This window comes from Diuraphis noxia, unplaced genomic scaffold (assembly GCF_037042655.1).
Source record: "Diuraphis noxia isolate RWA-SAM2 unplaced genomic scaffold, SU_Dnox_SAM2 contig0003, whole genome shotgun sequence".
Classification (NCBI taxonomy): domain Eukaryota; kingdom Metazoa; phylum Arthropoda; class Insecta; order Hemiptera; family Aphididae; genus Diuraphis; species Diuraphis noxia.
Window position 1 is genome coordinate 60,331,453 of NW_028301713.1, and position 21,936 is coordinate 60,353,388.

At 26.5% G+C, this 21,936-nt stretch overlaps 1 protein-coding gene across 2 annotated transcripts; it reads left to right on the forward strand.

The window, feature by feature from the left end:
• The first annotated feature begins 2,460 nt into the window (after window positions 1-2,460).
• On the forward strand, window positions 2,461-19,209 carry LOC107172269 (androgen-induced gene 1 protein-like). 2 transcript variants are annotated; one of them, XM_089223027.1, is made up of 5 exons: window positions 2,461-2,974; window positions 10,372-10,512; window positions 16,077-16,294; window positions 17,483-17,651; window positions 18,782-19,209. In XM_089223027.1, exons 1-5 carry the CDS (start codon window positions 2,801-2,803, stop codon window positions 18,800-18,802), a joined length of 723 nt encoding a protein of 240 aa, XP_089079153.1. In that variant the 5' UTR covers window positions 2,461-2,800; the 3' UTR covers window positions 18,803-19,209. The 2 variants fall into 2 exon arrangements, with proteins under 2 accessions (XP_089079153.1, XP_089079152.1); XM_089223026.1 differs by lacking the exon at window positions 18,782-19,209 and having other exon boundaries at window positions 2,465-2,974; window positions 17,483-18,062.
• The last annotated feature ends 2,727 nt before the right edge of the window (window positions 19,210-21,936 follow it).

Sequence of the window (21,936 nt, forward strand, 5' to 3'; positions counted from 1 at the left end):
GAAGTATTGGTTCACGGCAGGGTTTGCGCTAATGTGCAGTACAACACAAATTGTGCAGTTCTAAAATAAATTGTGCAGTACTTACTGCTACCTACCTAATACCTATTTTAGCATTGTAAAACCATAACTAATATACTATAGATAATAGTATAATATAGACCAAAACGATTTGTATTAAAGTTATAATAATTCATAATAATCAAATTATACTATCGAGACATTAGGATATAATCATGAACTAATGTGGATTGACGGATTGTAATAATATGTTAAATGCATAGGGTAGACCTTTTAAATTCCAGCTATTTTTATATTAATTGTACTCGATTTTCCAAGTAAGATAACCAATTCATTATATTATAAATATATATCATTATTAAACTATTATTACAAATTATTATTCGAAAATAGCTCCATGTATTAATATTGTATCCATGTATCCAATATTAAATATTATAATATTATTTATATAGTTATAATATTATGTTGTTTTTCTTGGACTGTCTTGTGTTGAATATTTATACAAAAATTTCCGCACATGGGTATCACTGAATTGTACCCAGTACCCATGCTGCAGTCAACGAGTTAAGACAACGCGTGGAGTATTTATTTTTTATTATCATTATTATTAATCAAATTGTACGACAATCAATCACCGACCATCAAGCGATTGGTCATAGACATAAGACATATCACATAATATCACGGCAAATTACAATGAATACTAACGTAGTTTTAATATTTCACTAATTTCTATGCAATTGCATATTTTTTTCCTTCTTACTGTTTTGTATCTTTGTCACAAAGCGTAATAATTTTAATCTTATGGTGAAATTTTATTTGTATATTTCTGTATATTTTTACAAAAATCGAAATATATTGCATATTAAAATGAAAATTTTTTATTTAAGTACTCAGTTTAATTAAGTAATTAATTATTGTAAGTTGTTTAATTTGTGAATTTTATATAAATAAAAAAAATGTTCTTGCATATTTGTTACATATTTTTTTTTTTTAATGCATATTATAATAATAAATATTTATCTATGATGATCAAAAGATTAAAACTACGGTCATAAAATAATGTATACATTATGACGTATAATATAATATATTACATATTATTATTATTATTATTATTTTTTTTTTTTATGTTCGAGCGAAGCGATCATCAAATTTTTATACTTCTGTAATACAAACAGTATATTGTGCAGTTCTAATATTTCTTTAGCGCAAGCTCACGGTGTTCTCGGATGGAGAGTGTATTGCCGATTATTGCCGAAAAAAAAGGTATATAATATGGCTGAATAAAAAATATAATAATGATAATATGTAACGATACGATCACATGCCGCGATATAATAACAGTAATACTATGTTAGAAATGGAAAACAACAGTGATTTGCACATAGGATGTGAACAGACAGCGGTGATTTAAAAATAAGCAATGATTAACATTTAACGCTAAAATATATCGCTTACGAAATATAAAAACTAATTAGTCACTTACCAGTTACCACACTTCCACATATGATAAACAATTTAATACCAATTATTTTTATGTCTATAAATGTAATAAATTGGGTTTACATATCTTTCTGCAGTAGATTGTAAAAAAATAGATGAAAATTAACTATAGGTATTGAGCATTGACATTTGACTTCGTTAGTTTAGGGACGGACAGAGCAAAATTGTATTAACTAACATTAAATTTGGCAGTTGAATTTCAAATAAACAAAAACTAGTACCTATAGAAATGGAAACTTGACTGTACATGTTGTGTCCATATTTAACTAAAGGCAAATCAGATATTCTAATCTTAATAATCTTATTAATAATTAGTTGTAATTTTTCAATGATTGTTTAGCATTATATTTTTACTATATTTATTTTTTTGCAGTACTATAGTTTAGTAGTGATAGTAGCATTTATATATTATAATAGGTGCATTATATTATAATATACAATTTATAATTTATATTATTCTAACTATACATAGTATAGGTACTTATATATAATAATAGGTTAGGTGATGGATCATTTTATGTTATTTAAATTTACCCTCGACGACATAGAATATTGGGATACAAGGAATATATATATATATATCATAATTCATAATCATTAAATGGTTAATAGATGTAAAGAGCAAACCAAGTAAACATTAAATAAGCCGTCGGCGGCAGACATTCGAACGGAATTTGGTGCCGCCGAGACAGGACATACCCTTCCGTTCGCGGCGCGCGTGCGCAACAACTCGCTCGCACAACGACCCTCTCGGACAGTGCGGCGCCAGAGATGATTGTGACGCCTGACACACACACTCATGCAAACACACATGACGCACGTACACACACACACACACACACACACACACACACACACACACACACACACATGAGTACATGACACAAACACAAGCGCGCGCAGCGCGACGCACGCCCGCCGACGACTGTTGTTTCATGTTTGAAGGCGTTTGCGAGTTGCGACGGTCATTTGCTGTTTAGTGATCATTCGCCCGTTCGTCTGGTGCGATTGTCTCGTTTCGATCGTATATCGCTTTGCTGTGTATATTCCGATTGCGTTAACCTACACGTCGCCGTAGCCCACATTATCTTATTTATTACCGTCAATTCCGCGTGTGGTGTGCTCGCGAGCATTTCGTACGGTTTGCAATATTATATTATTGTTATTATCGACATCTGTGGCCTGACGAAATTAAATCGTATTACATTTAATACGCTTTGATACACGTCTCCGGTATTTTTCGTATAATCCTAATATCATACATTTAACCGTCATGGGTCTGGCGTCGTATTTAACGGTGGCTAACATCGCCGTGCACGTGCTCGGTGCTATCACGTTCGTCTTTTCCGTCTACTATAACTATGTTCACGTCAACATACCGACGCACGTCAATCCCATCGACGACGCGTTCGGCGGCAAATTCAAATACCTCACGTTTTTAGACGGGGTGAGTAAATCGAATTCAAAAGTATTAAATATGCCTGTAAATTATAAATTATATATAATATCCCTCTTTCTGGTGCTTATAATATTATCTTTTCCATTGCTCGTGTATACATAATATTCTGCACACATGTTGCACGTAAATTAAGTCGTAAACGGTAACTAAAAAATGTTTCTTTTACCCAGTCCTAAACTAAAATTTATTGTACAACATTAGGGGTAGGCCCGTCATTTTAGTTTTTGATGGTCGGTGCCAACATTTTTGTAGATCATTTTCAAATCATATATTAAATGGCATATATTTACTTACCTACTTTATATTAATCCTTTTTTCCATTTGCTATTTTACAAAATAGTACTAGTACAGAACATAAGTATGAATGAACACACTACACGTCTGCTCCCCAAATGATGCGCCTCGTCCCAGCTACTTAGAATCGAAAATCTGATATATTTACTAATATTGAAATTGAGATATAGGAATTGCAGGAGAAAATAATTACAAATATTTCAAAATGTCTAAGTTTTTTTTGCCAAAACCTAAGACTATATACCAGATCATCCCCACTGTACCCTAAACATAAACCCCTTTGTTGTTAGCTTTTTATAACTTTATATCTTAGTGTCATATTTATGATCATTTTAAAAAATGAGCGATAAATAAAAAATTAAATTTTAGTTATGAAAAGTTTCAAAATATTAATAATTTTTGTTTATAGAGTAGGTGATCCTTTTTGTATTTAATGGTTTTATTTTATACTCTCAATCACGAACTGCAGAAAAGTTTTTATTTAACCGTGATGAATGAAAGTATATATTAAAACAATTTAGAGTGTCATAATTTTAAAATTATGTCCAACCGGAAATCTATACAATATGATTGTATCTTAATAATTTTCATTAAAAATTAGCTAAATAAAAATATATCACTTGGGATCTTATACTTTAGTCTTAAATTTCATATTAAACAATCACTTAAAATTTAAAGAATCAACAGTAAGCTTGTGGACCCTTATTTAAAATAACTTGCCATTTGGTGAACTATGATTGGTTAATTTAATATTAGTAAATCTAAACTAATTTTTTCAAAAATGTTTTTAGGTAGTTACTTTTTGCGTTATTGAAAATTTTCTGTTAAAATAATCACTCTGTATATTATATCATATAAGTATATATTATATGTATGTTACATATTAAATGGTATTCACACATTTATAATCAATGAATTTATACTATTAACTAATGAGTAATGACTAAGTGCATAAAAAATAAGTTTTAATTTGAGATTGTGTCATATAGATATTTTAATTGTTGTGACGATAATTTATCGTAATTCTGATTTAAATTAGCATTTTGTATAAAATATACTGTAGTTTATATTAAGGAATTAGTTAAGCAGTTAAGATACTATAATAGATAGAAAATAATAGTAATAGTACGATAATTTTCCTAATTGTTGGTTGTCGGAGTGCTATGTATTTTATTTCTGAAATATCCAATTAAATATTTTTATTGACTTCCAGGTAGGGGAGGGGGCTGAGCTCAGGTTTATATGGGACACTTTATTGACATTTATAATGTGGTGTATGTATCATATTAACTTTTGGGGACTTAGCCCCCCAGTCCCCCTTATTTACACTTATACTTACTAGTTATAGGAAAATTGTTGATAAAACAAGTTATTATATTTTGCGTACTAATAATAATATAGTCCACGATGTTAGGTTAAAAATGGGCTAAAATAATTTATAAATTATAATAATGAATATTAGGTAATCTATTAAAATTTTAAAATTTGTAAACGATGTTATGAGTATAAAATTAATAAAGCATTTTAATATATTATGTATAAATGTAATTGCGTAAAATGTGGGCAATAGAGTAAGGAAATCCGTCTAATTTTTCCTAAGTAGGTAAGGTAGTATTGGTGGTTGAATAGTTAAAAAAAAATTGAAAAATAATAGAACATGTACAAAAATTCCTTTAATGTATAATTATTTATATATATAAATTATAGACATTAATTATAGAGAGAGGGGTTATCTTGAAGCTTGTTAATTAATTACGTTACATTATAATATTATCGTGTCACTTTATCTTTTGTACAATCAACAAATATTATACTACAACAATTAAAAATTTATTTTAAAACAATGATATCAACCGTACATAATATTAATATAGTGTATCAATGTATGTGAATTTATACTGAAATATTGAGTAATATTATAGCATAATATGGAATAGTAATAGTACCTATGTATACTGTAGGTATAATAATACTTATATTTATTTATTTATTTTGTACAAAAATTAATCAATTACACTCTACACGTGTAGTTTATTGGTGGTATATGATCATGAACCGTAAAATCGTGTGGTTGGTGTTTATTATTGATGAAAATGGCATAAATAGTAAACGCACTATTATGTACCTCTCTAAAATTTTAAGCTTCAATACATAATAGCTAATGGTGTAGGATTGATGATTATAAGTGTCAAATATACCACATGTGGAAAAAACAATCAGTAGACTTAGATATTTTTACGGTTTATAATAATCTATTTCAAGGTTCAATTTGGAAAAAGTCTATTTCAAGTATTTTACAATATGTAAATTGTTCGACATTATACGGTGTTCAAACTGATTCGACAATTATTATTATATCATTATATTTTGAAACAAACCCTTCATTCATTAGCTATTGGAGCGAAGTTAATGTATACAAATTATAATATATCATAATATGTATTATATTAGTTTAATTATAGTCATATTAATGATAATAATTTTAGTCATGGTTTTATCTATGGTTTTATTGTTTATGAGTTATGCATCCAGAATTCAAAATCAATTAGTAATTGGTTATCGAAATTTAACATAATATATTTGAAAATTATAAGTATACATGCAAAATATTATACTCTTCATAGGAATTTTTTTGATAAACTTAATTCAGCTACAGTACTACTAATATATCTGTATAAGACTATATATGGCCAATGATTTTAATTCGAATATAATAATATGCAATATATAAAATATAATATTAATACATATCATATGAATTGTGGTACTTTTATAATTATTTTTCACTTGTATTTAAAAAAAAAAAAAATGTTTAATCTCGATTTAGGGTATAACTAGGGTTAGGAACTTCGTAACATTTAAACATTAAAACATTTTGTTTTATATTTAATAATATTATTCTGTATTAATTTATATTGTGAAAAATATACATAAATGTATACGTAGCATAAAAATTTGATACATTCATTGAATATTTATATACATTCAAATTGTTAATCCTTGTTAAGCTTGTTTGAAAAAAAAACGAAAATTTCATGCATCAATACTATTTTCAATAATTATTTAAAAAAAAAAAATAATACCCAAATTTATAGTATGTAATTAATAGTTATAATAATGTGTGATTAAAATTGATAAAATCATATCGGTGGTTCATATTTCAATTAAATATTCCCGTAGACGAAGAAAACACGGCCCACATTAATAATTTCTTTGAATATTACTCTATATATGATAAATTAAATTATTTTTTAAAAATATATTTAATATGAGAATATGACAAAATATAAGAACACATGAAAAAAGTAAAACATGCAAAATATGTGAAAAAATTATTGTAGACCCCTGGTGGCTGGTATTATGAAACAGATTTCATTTATATTATTAAGCTATGTTTTGAATGGATATTAGAAAAGTCTTTAGCCCTAATTATAACATATATGGTGATATTACTGATATTACTTTTTAAAAACATAATTTTTATTTTCACTCTTTGCAGTATACGTAATAGTCTTATCTTTTACGATTATAACCTGCCATAACGCGAAAACGGGTAAGACAACTATAGAGTGAAAGTAAAATTATCTTATTTATTATATTAATTATTATTTAACTCCGATTCACCATGGTACCATGGCTGCAAGGATTGATTTCTAACATTTGAACCAGACTTAAAAGTATGATGTATTGTTAGATGATTTTTTCAAATAAAAATCAATAAAGTAAAAAAAACCGTTAGATACTAATTTTATGAATATTCAAGGCCCATGCCCCATACAATGAAACAATAGTAAGTAGGTATAACATTAATATATACATTATAGTATTAAACACGACTTGCATTTTGCATACGTGTAACTTTTCGAATAAAATTACATACTTTAACATACCATGTTGTCAGTTGTGACTTGTTGCATTATAACATGCATGTTTGTTAATTATATTACTATACTTAATCAACTTTTATTATTATAGTTTACTATACCTATTAATTAAACGAATACAATAGTTTTGCTTATCGTACTATAATATACCTGCATATTTTAAAATTATTAAAGGTAAGTAGGTACCTATATAATAATACAAGCGTACAATCATTAAAATCGATTTTAATAATAAAATCTAATTCTATTTATAAAATATAGGGATGTAAAAGTTGAAAATATATGCATTTTCAATGCTCTTATAAATGTGTCACCACACTTGTAGGTATGTAATAAGAATAATTTTGTTTAATAACTAGTGACTAGTGCTATGGATATATTATATAATTATTATTTATTAAAAAAACAATAATTAATAAAATGTAATAACTGAGTTAAATTAGACTTTATTCATCCTAATAATTATTCATTTAATATTTTATCAGTTGTTATAAATATTTAAGTAGGTATAATTTTATACGTTTTGAGTAAGCGATAAATAATGAATAATTTTATTACGAATGTAAAAACGTCCAAGGACACACTCACGAATTATACATACAGCATAATTGTATATTATTATTAAACACAAACGAACTTAACTAAAATAGAATATAGTTTTTCAAATTATTAATGAATAATGATTATAGGTAATCGTAATTGCTATTTTTAAATATCTAGGTACTATTTTTTTTTAAACTAATTCTAAATGTATATGGTGTTTTTTGAGTTGTTATTAAAAAGTGGAGTAATAATAAATTTATCATCTTATTTTGAAATATTTGTAAACGAATTTTTTTTCTAGTTGGTCAATATTATAATTGCAGTGTGCCAGTGTATCTATTAACACATACACACATATACGCGTTCACTGACAAAAAAAATAACGCAGTTAGAGTAATGAAATAATAGAATTACAAAATAACATTCGAAAAATATATATATTTGTATGCTTATATTTATAATTCCTATACTATATAGCCGTATAGAATATATTGTACGTATAATAAACATATTATATATATACATTATTCGTATATTGCTACGTTGAAGTAATTTGTTTCGTTACAGTATAATCGTGTTTTTTTATTCATAGAACAAAATAGTTTGTAGATAATCTACAATTATAGTACATATTATATCATATGTATGAGTACTGTGTACTAAAATACAACATAGTTAACTAAAAAATATAAATAAATATTTACAAAAATATTAAATATTAATAAAGAATACCAACTTTGTAGGTACGTATAAATTATGCATTTTTTGTAATCTCCGATAAATCAATTGTACATAACGTATTATTTTGTTTGTGATATAATATTGTATACTTGTATTTCAGTCTCACATGATTAAACCTTGAATTAAGAATACAATTACTTTAGTTAATTCATATTTAGGAAAAGGTTATAAATAATAATAATAGACCAAAACTTCACTTTAATTAATACTATTATTACCTATACTGGCTACTATATTAAACATAAAAAATATTTTGACAAAACTTTTAATATTATAAAGTTCAAGTCTAGTCTATACTTTGTGTTGATCAGGAAAACAACTATTATTGTTGTATGTACAAGTAAAGTAAATAATATTATACTTCAAGTGTGAATATGCTATGTTATCAATTCATCATGTGTCAGTATAGTATTTACAACGGTAAGACACATTAGTTATATAACATAATGTATACGTACATCGTATATGTAACCATGAGTTGCTGTAAGTCTTAATTTAAGACTCTTAAATGTTATATACCCATGGGCCATGGCATCAGCATACCAAACTTATGATGAATCTTAATTAAGTCTCCATTTGTAACAAATTATCAGCTCTCTCTAAAACAAAAAACAAGGAGTGAAGCCTAATAAAAACTACACAAGCAGACATTTCTTTAAAATCACTTGACAGTTGTCATTGGAAGATAAGATAAGTTAAATTAAATCAGATTATTATAGAAGAGAATCCTGTAGTAGAAAAGCTAATTAGAAGACCCCGTTTGAGATTGGACGATATAATTAAAAAATATTTAGAGTTACTAAATGGAGGATCAGAATGTCCGAAAACTCGAGTAATACTGATAGAGGAAATTGGAGGATTCATGTGCGACAGACGGGATGATCTCAAAGACCGATATATCTTAAAAAACTAGAAGAATAAAAAATATAATCGGAAAATGTCTCTTCGAAGAGCCATTAGATTTTCATTTTATGAAGGTTCTATTTCTATAGGTGAAATTATTTAAGCAGTCATATATTTGAAGTGTTAAAAATAACATAGTTAAATCAATACATTCCTTACTATTATCTCTAAATCTGAAAATTCAATTTAGGGTTCGGATTTGAAGGCGATATAATCAATAAAAAAGCATTTAAAATGTAAAAAAAGAATTTAGTTTATATAAAATGGCAATTCATAAATATACTATTATGCAAAATAAACAAGTTGGTATTAAAAAAAAATTGACTACCATGTATTTTGACAAGCTGAAACATACCTTTTCAACTTAGAATTGTGATTTTGTTTAACTTTTGGCATAATTAAAATAAACAGAATAAAAAAACGCGTGGAAAAATTATTGCGGGAGGATTGAATGGACTGATGAATAATCTTGAATCTACGCATTATGATTTACGAACATATCTTAATCTTTAAATAGATGTACTGGTAATTTTATGGTCATACCAAAATTTTACTCGATAAGATGATATCGATAAATATTGCAAAGAATAAAACCCATTTGTAGCGATAATACGTAAGCTGTGTATAAAATTATAAAATCAACTGAAAATAAAACACAAAAAAGGCATTTTTAATTACAAAAGGCAAAAAAAAAAATGCATCCATCGTCTAAGAAATTAAATAAAACACATTTTTGTATAAAAATTATTTTTCTATTATGATTAATAAAAGAAAGGCATTTGCCTTCAAATCTGAACCCTAATTATAAATATTATGCTAATGTAGGTATATATAGGCTTTAATACCAATACATTTTGTTGTATGTAATGAATTATGATGTGTTTACCTAGTATCTATATTATGTATTATAATAATGTTAATCACTCGTTACGAATTTTATGTAATATAAATATAAATATAATTATTACCTATATTATGTATTAAATATAAATTTAATTTAATTTATTTATATTTTTATAGTGTTTTCAAGCATTGTTCTTCTTATATGCATTGGTTGTGGACGTATTCCCGTTGATTTTTCCTTCTAAATCATCAGTATTGGAAACACTATCTCAAGTGAAATACTTTTTCTTTGCCAGCATCGCTTTTCCATTAAGTATGGTAAGTACAACTTTTGAATCTAATCAAAATAAAATATAAATATCTAATCAAATATTTTTAGCATTCATATTTATAGATATTACATAATAAATAAGTATAAAAATATTCTTTATAATGGATACAATAGGTCTATATTATAAATATCCAAGTATTTGCCATAGGTACCTTTTTTTTTCAGTTCAAAAACCAGGAAACGGGTGGGAACTGTTTATCACAATACTGCCACCCGTTCCTGTATCATTTTTTTCACCATGCAACATAGTAAGTTATACTAAAGTGAGGGTCTCTAACCACCCAGAAAAGCTGGCCTTTGGCCCACAGAATAACAACACTTTTACTCTACCCGTCCACATTTCACCTGCATGGTGCACTCTGCAGCCTAATTTTGCCCGAGTATATCGTCTCTACTAACCTGCCAAACGCTGGCCTCTGTTTTTCCACCGACGCCTCAATCCGTCGTCTCCTTGAAATATCATCTGGTAGGAGCTCCTGCTCCGGCCCCGGAATGATATCTGAGACATCCTCGGGCGGTAGACGCAGATCGATGCGCTGCTCCATCTCGCACCTACTCGCCGCCCAGTATCTACATTAGGTAATAGGTACCTACATAATTTACATACCTGCAATTTGAATATAAAAGTTATTTCCTATTTCCACTAATTATAATTCATTAAACTATATATTTTTTCACTTCCCATTCTTATTGACTATCCTACATGCATACGTTCCATTTAGAGCAGTGATCTTCAACCTTATTGGGCTTGAAACCTATTTTAGTTTTTATTTATTTTTCTTGACTTATATGTTTTTAAAAAAAAGCTTATTGATAAATACTGGTATTAATATGTAAAAACAGGCAAATTTTTGATTAATTTAGTATTATTATGTTAATTTTATTTATGTCGTACAGTTGAATGCAATATTATTTACTTCATAGGTTTTTTATAATTTAAAGTATATTGCGACCCAATTCTATAATCCAAAATTGAGCCAAGATTCGAGACCCACTAGTTGAAAACTGTGAATTTAGAGGAAGCTTCATCGTATACTATTAAACAGTTCAAGAATACCTTAGGTCCAGAGGTTTAGGAGTTAGGGTACACAACTTCGCCCGTCATCGAAATTCAGCCTTCTACTATAATTAAATTTTTTTTTCAAATCATCTCCTCTTTAGTTATTTCCTCACTGTCTTCCTTCATTACCGATGAGGTTGACTTCTTCATTTAATTTAATTTCCGTGTTTATTTTTTAAAATAATTGACGCGTTGATATAAAACTAAAAAAGAAATGTAATTCAATTATTTTTTTTAAAATATTTATGATGTAATAAAACAGTTTACAAACTAAAAACTTACATTAAATTTTTTCTAATATATAAAAAACATGTGAAAAGATTAATTTATATATAACAAAATATATGTATAGACAAAAAAAACTTAAAAACCAGTATGTTGTTGTTAAAAAATAAGTTCCTTAATTAAGTAGATTACATTTATTTAAGCAATTAATGAAATATAAAGTTTTGAAAACTTAAACATTAGTTTTATTTCATTTTATTTAAAAGATTCCCGACTAAAGAAAAAAATATTTTTTTACGGTTATTTTAGTTGAAATATTATTATCATTGACCTTAGAACTTTAACTGTTATTAAAAATGATTATAGGTGTTAGTATAACATCTATAAGTACCTATTTTAAACCGTATTTTAGTACTTCCTACAAAGTTTATTATTGAGATTTACTATATAATAAGTTGAAATATCTTTATTAGAAATATTTAGGCAGTGGCAATAGTCTCAACTTAGTATAGTTTTTCATAAGCAATGATGCATTGTAAAATTCAAATTCAACATTGAAGTAAACTATCCAATGACTAAGTACGAGTACATTCATTCTAAAGACAATAAAGCGAGCCTCATCAATTTTTTTTTGAATTAATTGCATATTTGTACTAATAATTTTTACATAGATCTTTAGTTTTATTTTGACTAAAACTTCAAGTCTTGAAGTCTGAAAGTATTTACTTCATGATATGACATAATATATCAACATTTTTTTCATCGTATCTATACAGTTGACAATGGCCTAGTTCCACAAATTAATAATGCAACAAAATGCGTTTGAATAGATATTAATTTATTGTTGCATCTATATATTATAGATTATTAACATTACTATTTATATTCAATAAATTAAAGTACTTGTTATTTTAAAACTTCTAAAATACACATTTAAGTATTTAGCTTATACGTATATAGTTTAATACTACTTTTAAACGCCAATTTTAACCAAATATAATTATTTAAGAGGATAAATACAATGAAAAGGTAGCGTAGCAATATGTAGAATTTTATTTCAGTTATAAATAATAGAAAAAGTTAAATGTAATAATCCTCGAAATTGAAACATGACATTCACTAATTTCGTAGTAATAATTTTTAAAATATGTTTGTTAGTTTATTCATGACTATTTGGGTTATGGCTATAATTTGTTGATTATAATTTATTAATCATCTTTATTTGTCCTTCAAAATAATATAAAGAAAAATAAGAAAATATCGTTTTACCTTGATTATCAATACATCATACAAATTGTCAAATAATGGATTGAGTACCAATTAGTCAGATGATTTAAGTACCTACCTTATATATTGTATATTTATATTTTTTTTATGCTTCGTTTATGATAATAAAGTCTAGCTGAAATTATGCCAACGTTTCATAAACTATAGTACTATTAGCAATAATAACAAATAATTATAAAAGTAATTATAATTACATGAACTTGGAGGTTTTTACGTTCATATTTTAAAAATCTAAACTACTTATATATAAAAATAGTAAATGGTAAATAAATATATGTATACGATTTTATCTATGAACATCTCATTCAAATTTAGGATACATTAACTATGTATATTAATTTGTACTTTGTAGGTATTGGCTATATGACTTTTTAAATAAAATTTCAACACCTAGTTAATATATAATAAAATATTCGTTTTGAATAAAATTTAAATTAAACAGTTACATCTACTCGTTATTAAAGAATATACAATTTTTAAGGTTATATATAATCATTTTTGAAAGTGTTTTCTTCTTGATTATTGTTACAGTATTTGGCAAATATCCTAAGTATGACATATTGTTGAAACATACATTTCAAAAATAAATAGAACGGATGCGAAATTGGCTCCACTGAATTTGTCGTAATGTTTGAAACCTGAGTTGAAGCATTGAAAAGTTATTTATATCGTGTATACATATTATGTATATATAAATTTAAAAATAAATCGAGGATAACAGCTGTTAAACTTTAGTCACTATCTTATTTTATTATTTTGCCAATTGTCAGTGATGTTAACAAATATGAATCATTTCAAAAAAATTCTAAAACACAATAATTTAAAATTAATTTGTTAGATTTTAATGTTTATTCGATTGCGTAAAACCATGGATATTAAATCTTTATATATTCCTACTCTACACGTTATTTTTCATAGAATATTTTAAAATAAAATAAATATGTTTGATAATTTTAAAAAGGAGAATTTCAAACATGAAACAATTTAAATTTAAAATAACTTAAATATTGATAATTATTTATTATAAAATAGTTAAGAAAAAAAATGGGAAATACATTCTGCTGTAGGTACAACCTATGCTGATTTCGAGCGTTGTCTTGAATGACAATCAACGTGAATGGCAGCCAAAATTCAAACATGTTTGAATTTCATCAGTTAGGTTAGGTTAGGTTACAAAAATGGATTGTCACTCAAGACTGATCGTGAGGCTTTTAGTAGCTCATCTGAGCCAATGTATAATGATGTGTAATGATACTTGAATTTCATGATGAATCATTTCATACATAATGGAAAACGATTCTGAGTAAAGTCAGCTATTTCCAAGTGTATTTTATAATTTTTTTATATTTCTATAATTCTATTATTAGTAATTTTTAATTGAATTTTTTTCCTGTTATCAATAAAATTGTTTAGTACGAGCCCGTGTGCAGGTGGTGGCGGGTGAAACCATCCCTTTTTTAACAAAATAAATGTTGAACATTTTAATTATTTACAGTTATTTTATTGTTTTCCGTGAAGATATCCAGCACATGGAATATTATCCCAATATTGTATGAATCACTGACAATTTTCTAATTCCACTTCCCACCATATAATTACAAATTAGATCAAATTTCTTGATAGATACCATCTTAAAGTTGAATAATAAAGATAGAATAATATTTTTTGTTCAAAATGATGAACATGGTACAAAAAACAAATAAATAAAAAACTCGAATCATTGTAAAATTAACATGTTAACTGCAGTAAACATTCCTTTTGTACGGCCAGGTAAAACTTTAGATTTCAGATCGCGGACTTTGAACTTTTAAATACATAAAGTATATATTATTATATTAATGTATATAATTATACATATATGTTAAGTATATATAATGTAAATTATTAAAATGTAAAAATTAAATACAAAAAAAGTTAATTTATTAAAAACTTTATAGCATTTAGTAGGTATATTACTATTAGTCAAAATAATAAAATTAAAAATGTGTATACTTAAGTAGCCTAGTAGGTACTTACTAGTTCTATACGATTTGTAGAAATTTTATCGTTTAAATTTTCTCTTAATATCGTGTAGTCAAAATTATCTTTAAAATGTTTTGTTCTTAATTTAGTAGACTTTGTTGTTACACCATCGTGACAATTTGACAATCGTCGTCTTAGTGAAATGCAGTTCAACGATAAACACAAACGATAATTTGATAAACTCCGATATCGAGCTTGGAAAATATATGTTTATTCACTATTTAGAATTTATAAGATACTTAGATTTACCAAATAATATTTAAACTTAATAATATTTTTGATAAAATTATATATTATATATATACACGTGTATATATTTTAATACTTTATATATATAATAATACAAAGTGTCCACGTTTGGCACTTTTAATGCTCGACCGTACAAAGTGACATATAGAACCAAAATTAACACATTTGACTATCTACCTATAAAATCTATAACTTTATTTGATATAAACACAATTTTGATTCTAAATAAGAACCTAAGGACTTCTTTGACCTTTTTTAAAGACTGAGACATTCTTCCAGTTTCCACCATCGTATTATTTTCATTATCCTTAAATAAAGTTAACAGAGTAGGTAGGTATAACAATTATCAACTGCATAAATACTTAATAACTTATACGTTTCAGAACCGGTAGCGTGTATAAAAATTATTTTCGGGGTGGGCTTTAATATATAGTATCTAACAATAATGATCTAGCACCTAGAAGTTACTATATATTTAATCTCGGGAGGGACTGCTGCCCAATAGCCCCATCTATATACGCCATTGGTTAGAACACTCAGAACTACATTAACATTAAAAAAAATAACCACGTACCATAAAAATCTAAGTACCAAGGTATCTATTTAAAAATACACGTTTTAGTATAAAAACAGAAGGTGTGAATTCTAATTGGATCATAGTATACAATATGTTATTTATAATAAAACATTATATTTAAATTATTTCAGTTTGTGTCTACGACGTTTTGGAGCTTATGGTTTATTGACCGTAGTTTGGTGATGCCTAAAGATATTGACTTATATTTTCCAATTTGGCTGAACCACACAATGCACACGTTCGTATTCGTATTCACCTGCCTAGAAATGGTCACTGCCTACCGACCTTATCCATCCCGTATTTCCGGGATGACCACACATATTTGTCTGCAGCTATCTTATTTAATATGGTAAATAAAATATTTTTTATTAATACTTCGGGTATAATTATGTGAAATGCAATCTACAAAATATATTAATATATTAACTTAAAATGTTATAAACCAATATTATGGGTTATATTTGTACTGTAAACATTTTAATAATCCAAGATTTGCATTAATAATATTCCAAAATTGTGTGATAACTGATTACATATTCTAAATGATATTACCAGTTATCTGGTTATTTTTCATGGTCATTTATTGTTATTCGTTATCTTATGTATATTTATTATTTTATGAACTTAAAAAACAAGAAATAAGAACGAATAATAACACAATTACAATTTATAAGATATTGTATTTATTAACAAAAAGCAACTTGTTGAAATTGTAAATTATTTCAAAAATGTTTGTCTTTAAGTGCTGTATGAACAGTAATCGATAGTCTTTATTTTATTAGATATAAACTGTAATAATCAAAGATCTTGCATCTGTTTCATTATAGTCGGTTTGCATTGAATAAATTCAATAAATCAATGTACCTAGGCTAGATAGGCTAGATATACGAAAAAAACAATTCTAGGTTAAAAAGGTGGATAATTAGAAATTAAAATGCTTATCAAATACAAATATACAATTGTGCATTTGTGCTGATACAGCTTTTCTATATTTTTGAATTGCTGTTAAAACAGCTTTGAAGAAATGTTATATTAAATTTCCAAATTTTTGATTTTTAAATTGAAAATGGAATACAGTTTAAAATACAAAATAATTTACCTAATTGTATTCACCAGCATAACAATACCAATGTTTTTATATTAAAATATATACGAAGCTTACAATTTGGATTATAAGTGGTAGTCAAGTAATCTAGTATGTTAGTATGTGGGTATTTCGCAGTTAATTACTATTTATAAGAAATTAAGAAAAGAAAATATACTACCACAGGCACGCATACAGAAGGGTTTGGGGGTTCAATCCCTTTGAAATAATTTCTTTGAAAATGAATTCAAATTATACACTTATCAATATGAAATATTTGTATTACTAGCTGTACAATTTATATTGCTATATATATTTTGTAACCCCTCCATCCCCCCTCCAAAAAAAATTGTATTCTGTGTACGTGCCTGGATCACCGGATAACCTACTTTTAAAGTATGGTGTTTTGTTTATTCCAATAAATGAATAAATCCTTTCTTGCAAAATTTTCAGGATTCATATTGTGTATAGTCAGTGCCATATGTGGGTGTATCCAATCCTTACTCAGTTGAACCTGCCATTGAGATGCCTGTTTTTCCTGGGTACATTTGTGTACACATCTGTGTTATACATAGTTGGCGAATATTTCAACAAGTTTGTCTGGGGCTATCAACCTCAAAAGGTACAAAACCAGTACGATCCTTAGACAAGAAGTTGAAAAGCTCTCTCAATACTATATGATTATTATTATTGTAACTTTTACTTTATTGTTTTTTTTTTTTTTTTTGATGACGGATATTTGATTTAAAATATATCGTTCGATCCAAGACTGTACAACAATGGATCTTAAGATAAAATTGTATAAGACAATGTGATTATTATTTTGTATGGACGTGTGTAATATCTTATTTTTATTACCTATTTTATTACTATTGTCGTTTAGTATTAATCTTTTTATTGTTTATGTGTGTGTGTGTAGACGCGCGTTTGTGTTTATGTGCGTGCGCGCATAAGCGAGTGTGTGCGTGTGTGTGTAATATAATATATATTGGGTATAAATTATAAAATAATATTATTGTATTACATTTAAAAACTATGACTTTTCTGTTCATTTCGTCTTCATTTATGAACATTATATTTATTCACGTTCATAATAATATACATCACATCAAAGGTGGGCAAGTTAATGAAAAAATGGCTTGAGTTGGTTAGCGTTCAGAATGTTATAACTCTTCAGTTAAAAATTACCAAAAATATATATATTTAAATGTAAAAGTGTAAGGTGGAACTACGTTGACCTAATCTAATCTACGTGGAAAAATATCTTTACTTGCTTATTTAACTAATTATTTTAAAAAAGAAGTTTTTTTTTTTTTACTTATCCCTCAAGACACAATATTATTATGAAGTGTGTGCAATTTGAACTTTCAATTATTTTAAAAAACCACAAGCATTTCGTTAATAATTTGGCATATTGCTATATTGCTTCAAATTAGATACGGCAATAGTTTAAGCAAATTATGTGCATGTATACTTAACTATTGAATCGATAAATATTAATTGTTTCACTTTTATTTAAAATCATTGCCTTCACTACTATGCAGCATGATTTAAATAATTAACAAAGTAAGTTTGAAAGTTAAGAAAAAATAGCTTTTTAACTAATTAACGCCCACCTTTGTATCACATAATATTCGCCAACAAATTAGCCTTATTAAAATCCACCCCATATGCCATAGTCCATCATTAGCTTTTACCAAGAATGTTTTTATTTAATATTCTAACATACTTGGATGTTACATCTGTTCGCAGGTTCAAGAAAAAAGACAATAATACGATTTAACTATACAAACACGTTGATCAAAAACGCATTACATAATATAATTAAGTTGTATAAAAATATCATATTACATACCATTGTACATAATACTCTTATCAACGCTTAAGTTGCTTATAAATGCATGCATTTAATTTAATGTTTTGGTTTGACTAATTTTGTGATGCACTCATATATTTTATATATCTAACAAATTGTATATTATTTATATTGTTGCAATGTCATTTAGACTTGTACGATCTATGGGCCTATAGAATAGTTACCTTGTATCAGTTATACCTATAGGTACTCATAAGTCATAATAAATAGTTGTAAAGTTGTGTAATACATTTAGTTATCTTTATTATTTATTTATATAATTAATAGTTGATACTGAACAACATAAACAAATTTAAATTCATAATTCATGAATTAATTTTTTTTAATCATTGTCTAATGTCTATAAAAGTCATACCTCACAATACGCCTGAAGTTTGTAACCTCGCTCAACATGATATATCAATGTTATTAATTGAATTGAACGTTCCGGTTATGTCATTGTAAATTTCAATTGATTACAATTTTTTATTTTAAAGCTTGTACAACAAATAATTACCTACAGTTTTAAATTATTGGGACCTATTTATTCCGCTAATGTATAGCATAGATTCCGCCAGTTCGGGTAGTCTAAAAACAACCTATCGATTCCCCAACCTACCAATTTTTACCAATGTTATAATAATAATAATATATCTACAAAAAAAGTCAATAATTCATTTAAAAGTTAAAATAAATTAATAATCAATATAATAATTAATACAATACAATATATAATATACATTGATAAAAAGTTACTGTATGATGGTACTTTTATATTATACAAAAGTACAATACAGTTAAATAAAATGTTATAATAATAATATAGGTATCTATAAAATAATTCAATAATTCATCTAAATATAAATTAATTTAATCAAATATAGTTTTAAGTTTTATAAGTATAGCTATATAAGTAAGATAAAACTATAATTTTTGTTGGGGATGATTATTTTTTCCCTGGCGGAATCGATAAACCTTATCCCCAAGTACAAAAAGATCTGGCGGAATCGATTATCACTACTCAAATACGAATAAAATTCCTACCTATTATTGTTTTAAAGATATTATAATGAGCGCTTTAAACGATAATAGGTAATAATAATTAATAATAATAAAAACAATCATCGTTGTAATGGCTAATCTAATTTATCTAATGTGTAATTATTAAAGGAATTAATATTAATTTGAAGTAGGTACATATGAAACAATGAAACATTCCCTAATGGACACCTATTAATTGCTGACTTTTTTTTTTTTTTTTGGGGGGGGGGGAAGACAACAACATATTAATGTTTACATCTGATAATAGTAAAAACCTATATAATCGAGTGTATAATAATTTATAAGTAACATTTGTGACATCATTGTTACGTTACAAACCATCGTCCGTCAATCATTATAACTTCATGTTTGATATTATATTATAATGGTAATCTCATACACCACTACAGCAGGAAGTTACGTAGTGGTATCGCAATTTGATACTTCCATTTGAAGATACATGTATGATATATAGATTTTACAATGTTGAGAGTAAAAACAGACATTGCATATCGATGGTTATTTCATATTTATACACACAGGGGTGTGTAGGAACTATAATGTTCTAAGTAGACGATTATTAGGCGAATGAAAGTACAAAGTACCATATTACGCAAAACTGTTGATATTACCTACATAATATATTAAACAAATATTTGTTTAGGTAATGGAAAATTGTTGTTATCAATTTTTTTTTTTTTATTCTGATTGGTAATGTTTACATTATCCGGAAACGATAAATTGGTTCAATTAAAATCAATATCTAAGTAAAACGCATTATTTTATCAGTGGAAAATATTTACACCTACAACTACAAATTAAATTAACACCTTCAATTGACCTATATTTATGTGTCTATAAAACTAAGTAGTTATTTAAAACTCATTAATTCATTAGAGATTTAACGTCAACAATTAAAAGATTATTTAAATAAATAAACAAACTTGAAACTGATAGTGCTGTGATAACTATAAAGGTATATATATATATATATCATACTTTAGTCTACAAGTACCTATCGACTATCGTACGTTAAATAATATGTTAAGTAATAATAATAAATAATAATAACATAATATATAATTCAATATTGTATGGATATTATAATGGGATAATATTATACTTATATAATAAATTAGTATAGTACTATATCAGTTACATATTATATCAATCTGAGAATTAATAATTTTTTATAACGATGTTACGACTTATTAATATCCTGATCGATATTGACATCTAATAGGTTATATTAGTACCTATACTACAGCACTACCGTCTACCTACCTAATAAATTATTAATAGTTAGCATGATATCATGTAATATGTACCATATGCCCATATTTATAGTATAATAATAATGGTTATAGGCATATTTATCCGATTCACATGCAACAATTATGTCTGCAGTATTACTATCACATTTTCTTACTAAGGTGAGTCAGTCCCCTCCAAACACACTGCACCACTGCGGTGGTATGGTAGTAAAAAGAAGTCAGATGAAATTAAATCGGTATTTACCTCAAATACGGCGGCACCGCCAATAAGCCTATAGCATTCTACCTTCACCGTTGTAGAGTGTGCGAACGGCAAACTTCATATTTATTCTGAATAAATTATTCAAATATATAGTTTAGTATTATAATTTATAATAGATACAATGCGTTGCCACTTATCAGAATAGTAAAATTGAGCATTGTGAACTGCTAAAAATGAACAAAATAATTAAAACACAATGGCAAGTATATGAACATATAGATATGTATATATAATATAAAAATACTGAACTATACGTGTTCAAATGTATTTACTAATTACTTACGTCGTAGTAATATTAAATCGATCGACTTGCAATTATTGTTAACTAAAATGTATAAGTAAGTTCTTTATGGAATGATCAGATCGAGTGCGTTGACCATTTAGCCACTATGCCACTATATGCCACTATCCCAACCAGGGACTTTTCAAATAGTTCCTTAAGCCGGGCCCTATAGCTATTACGGGGTTCGGTCTG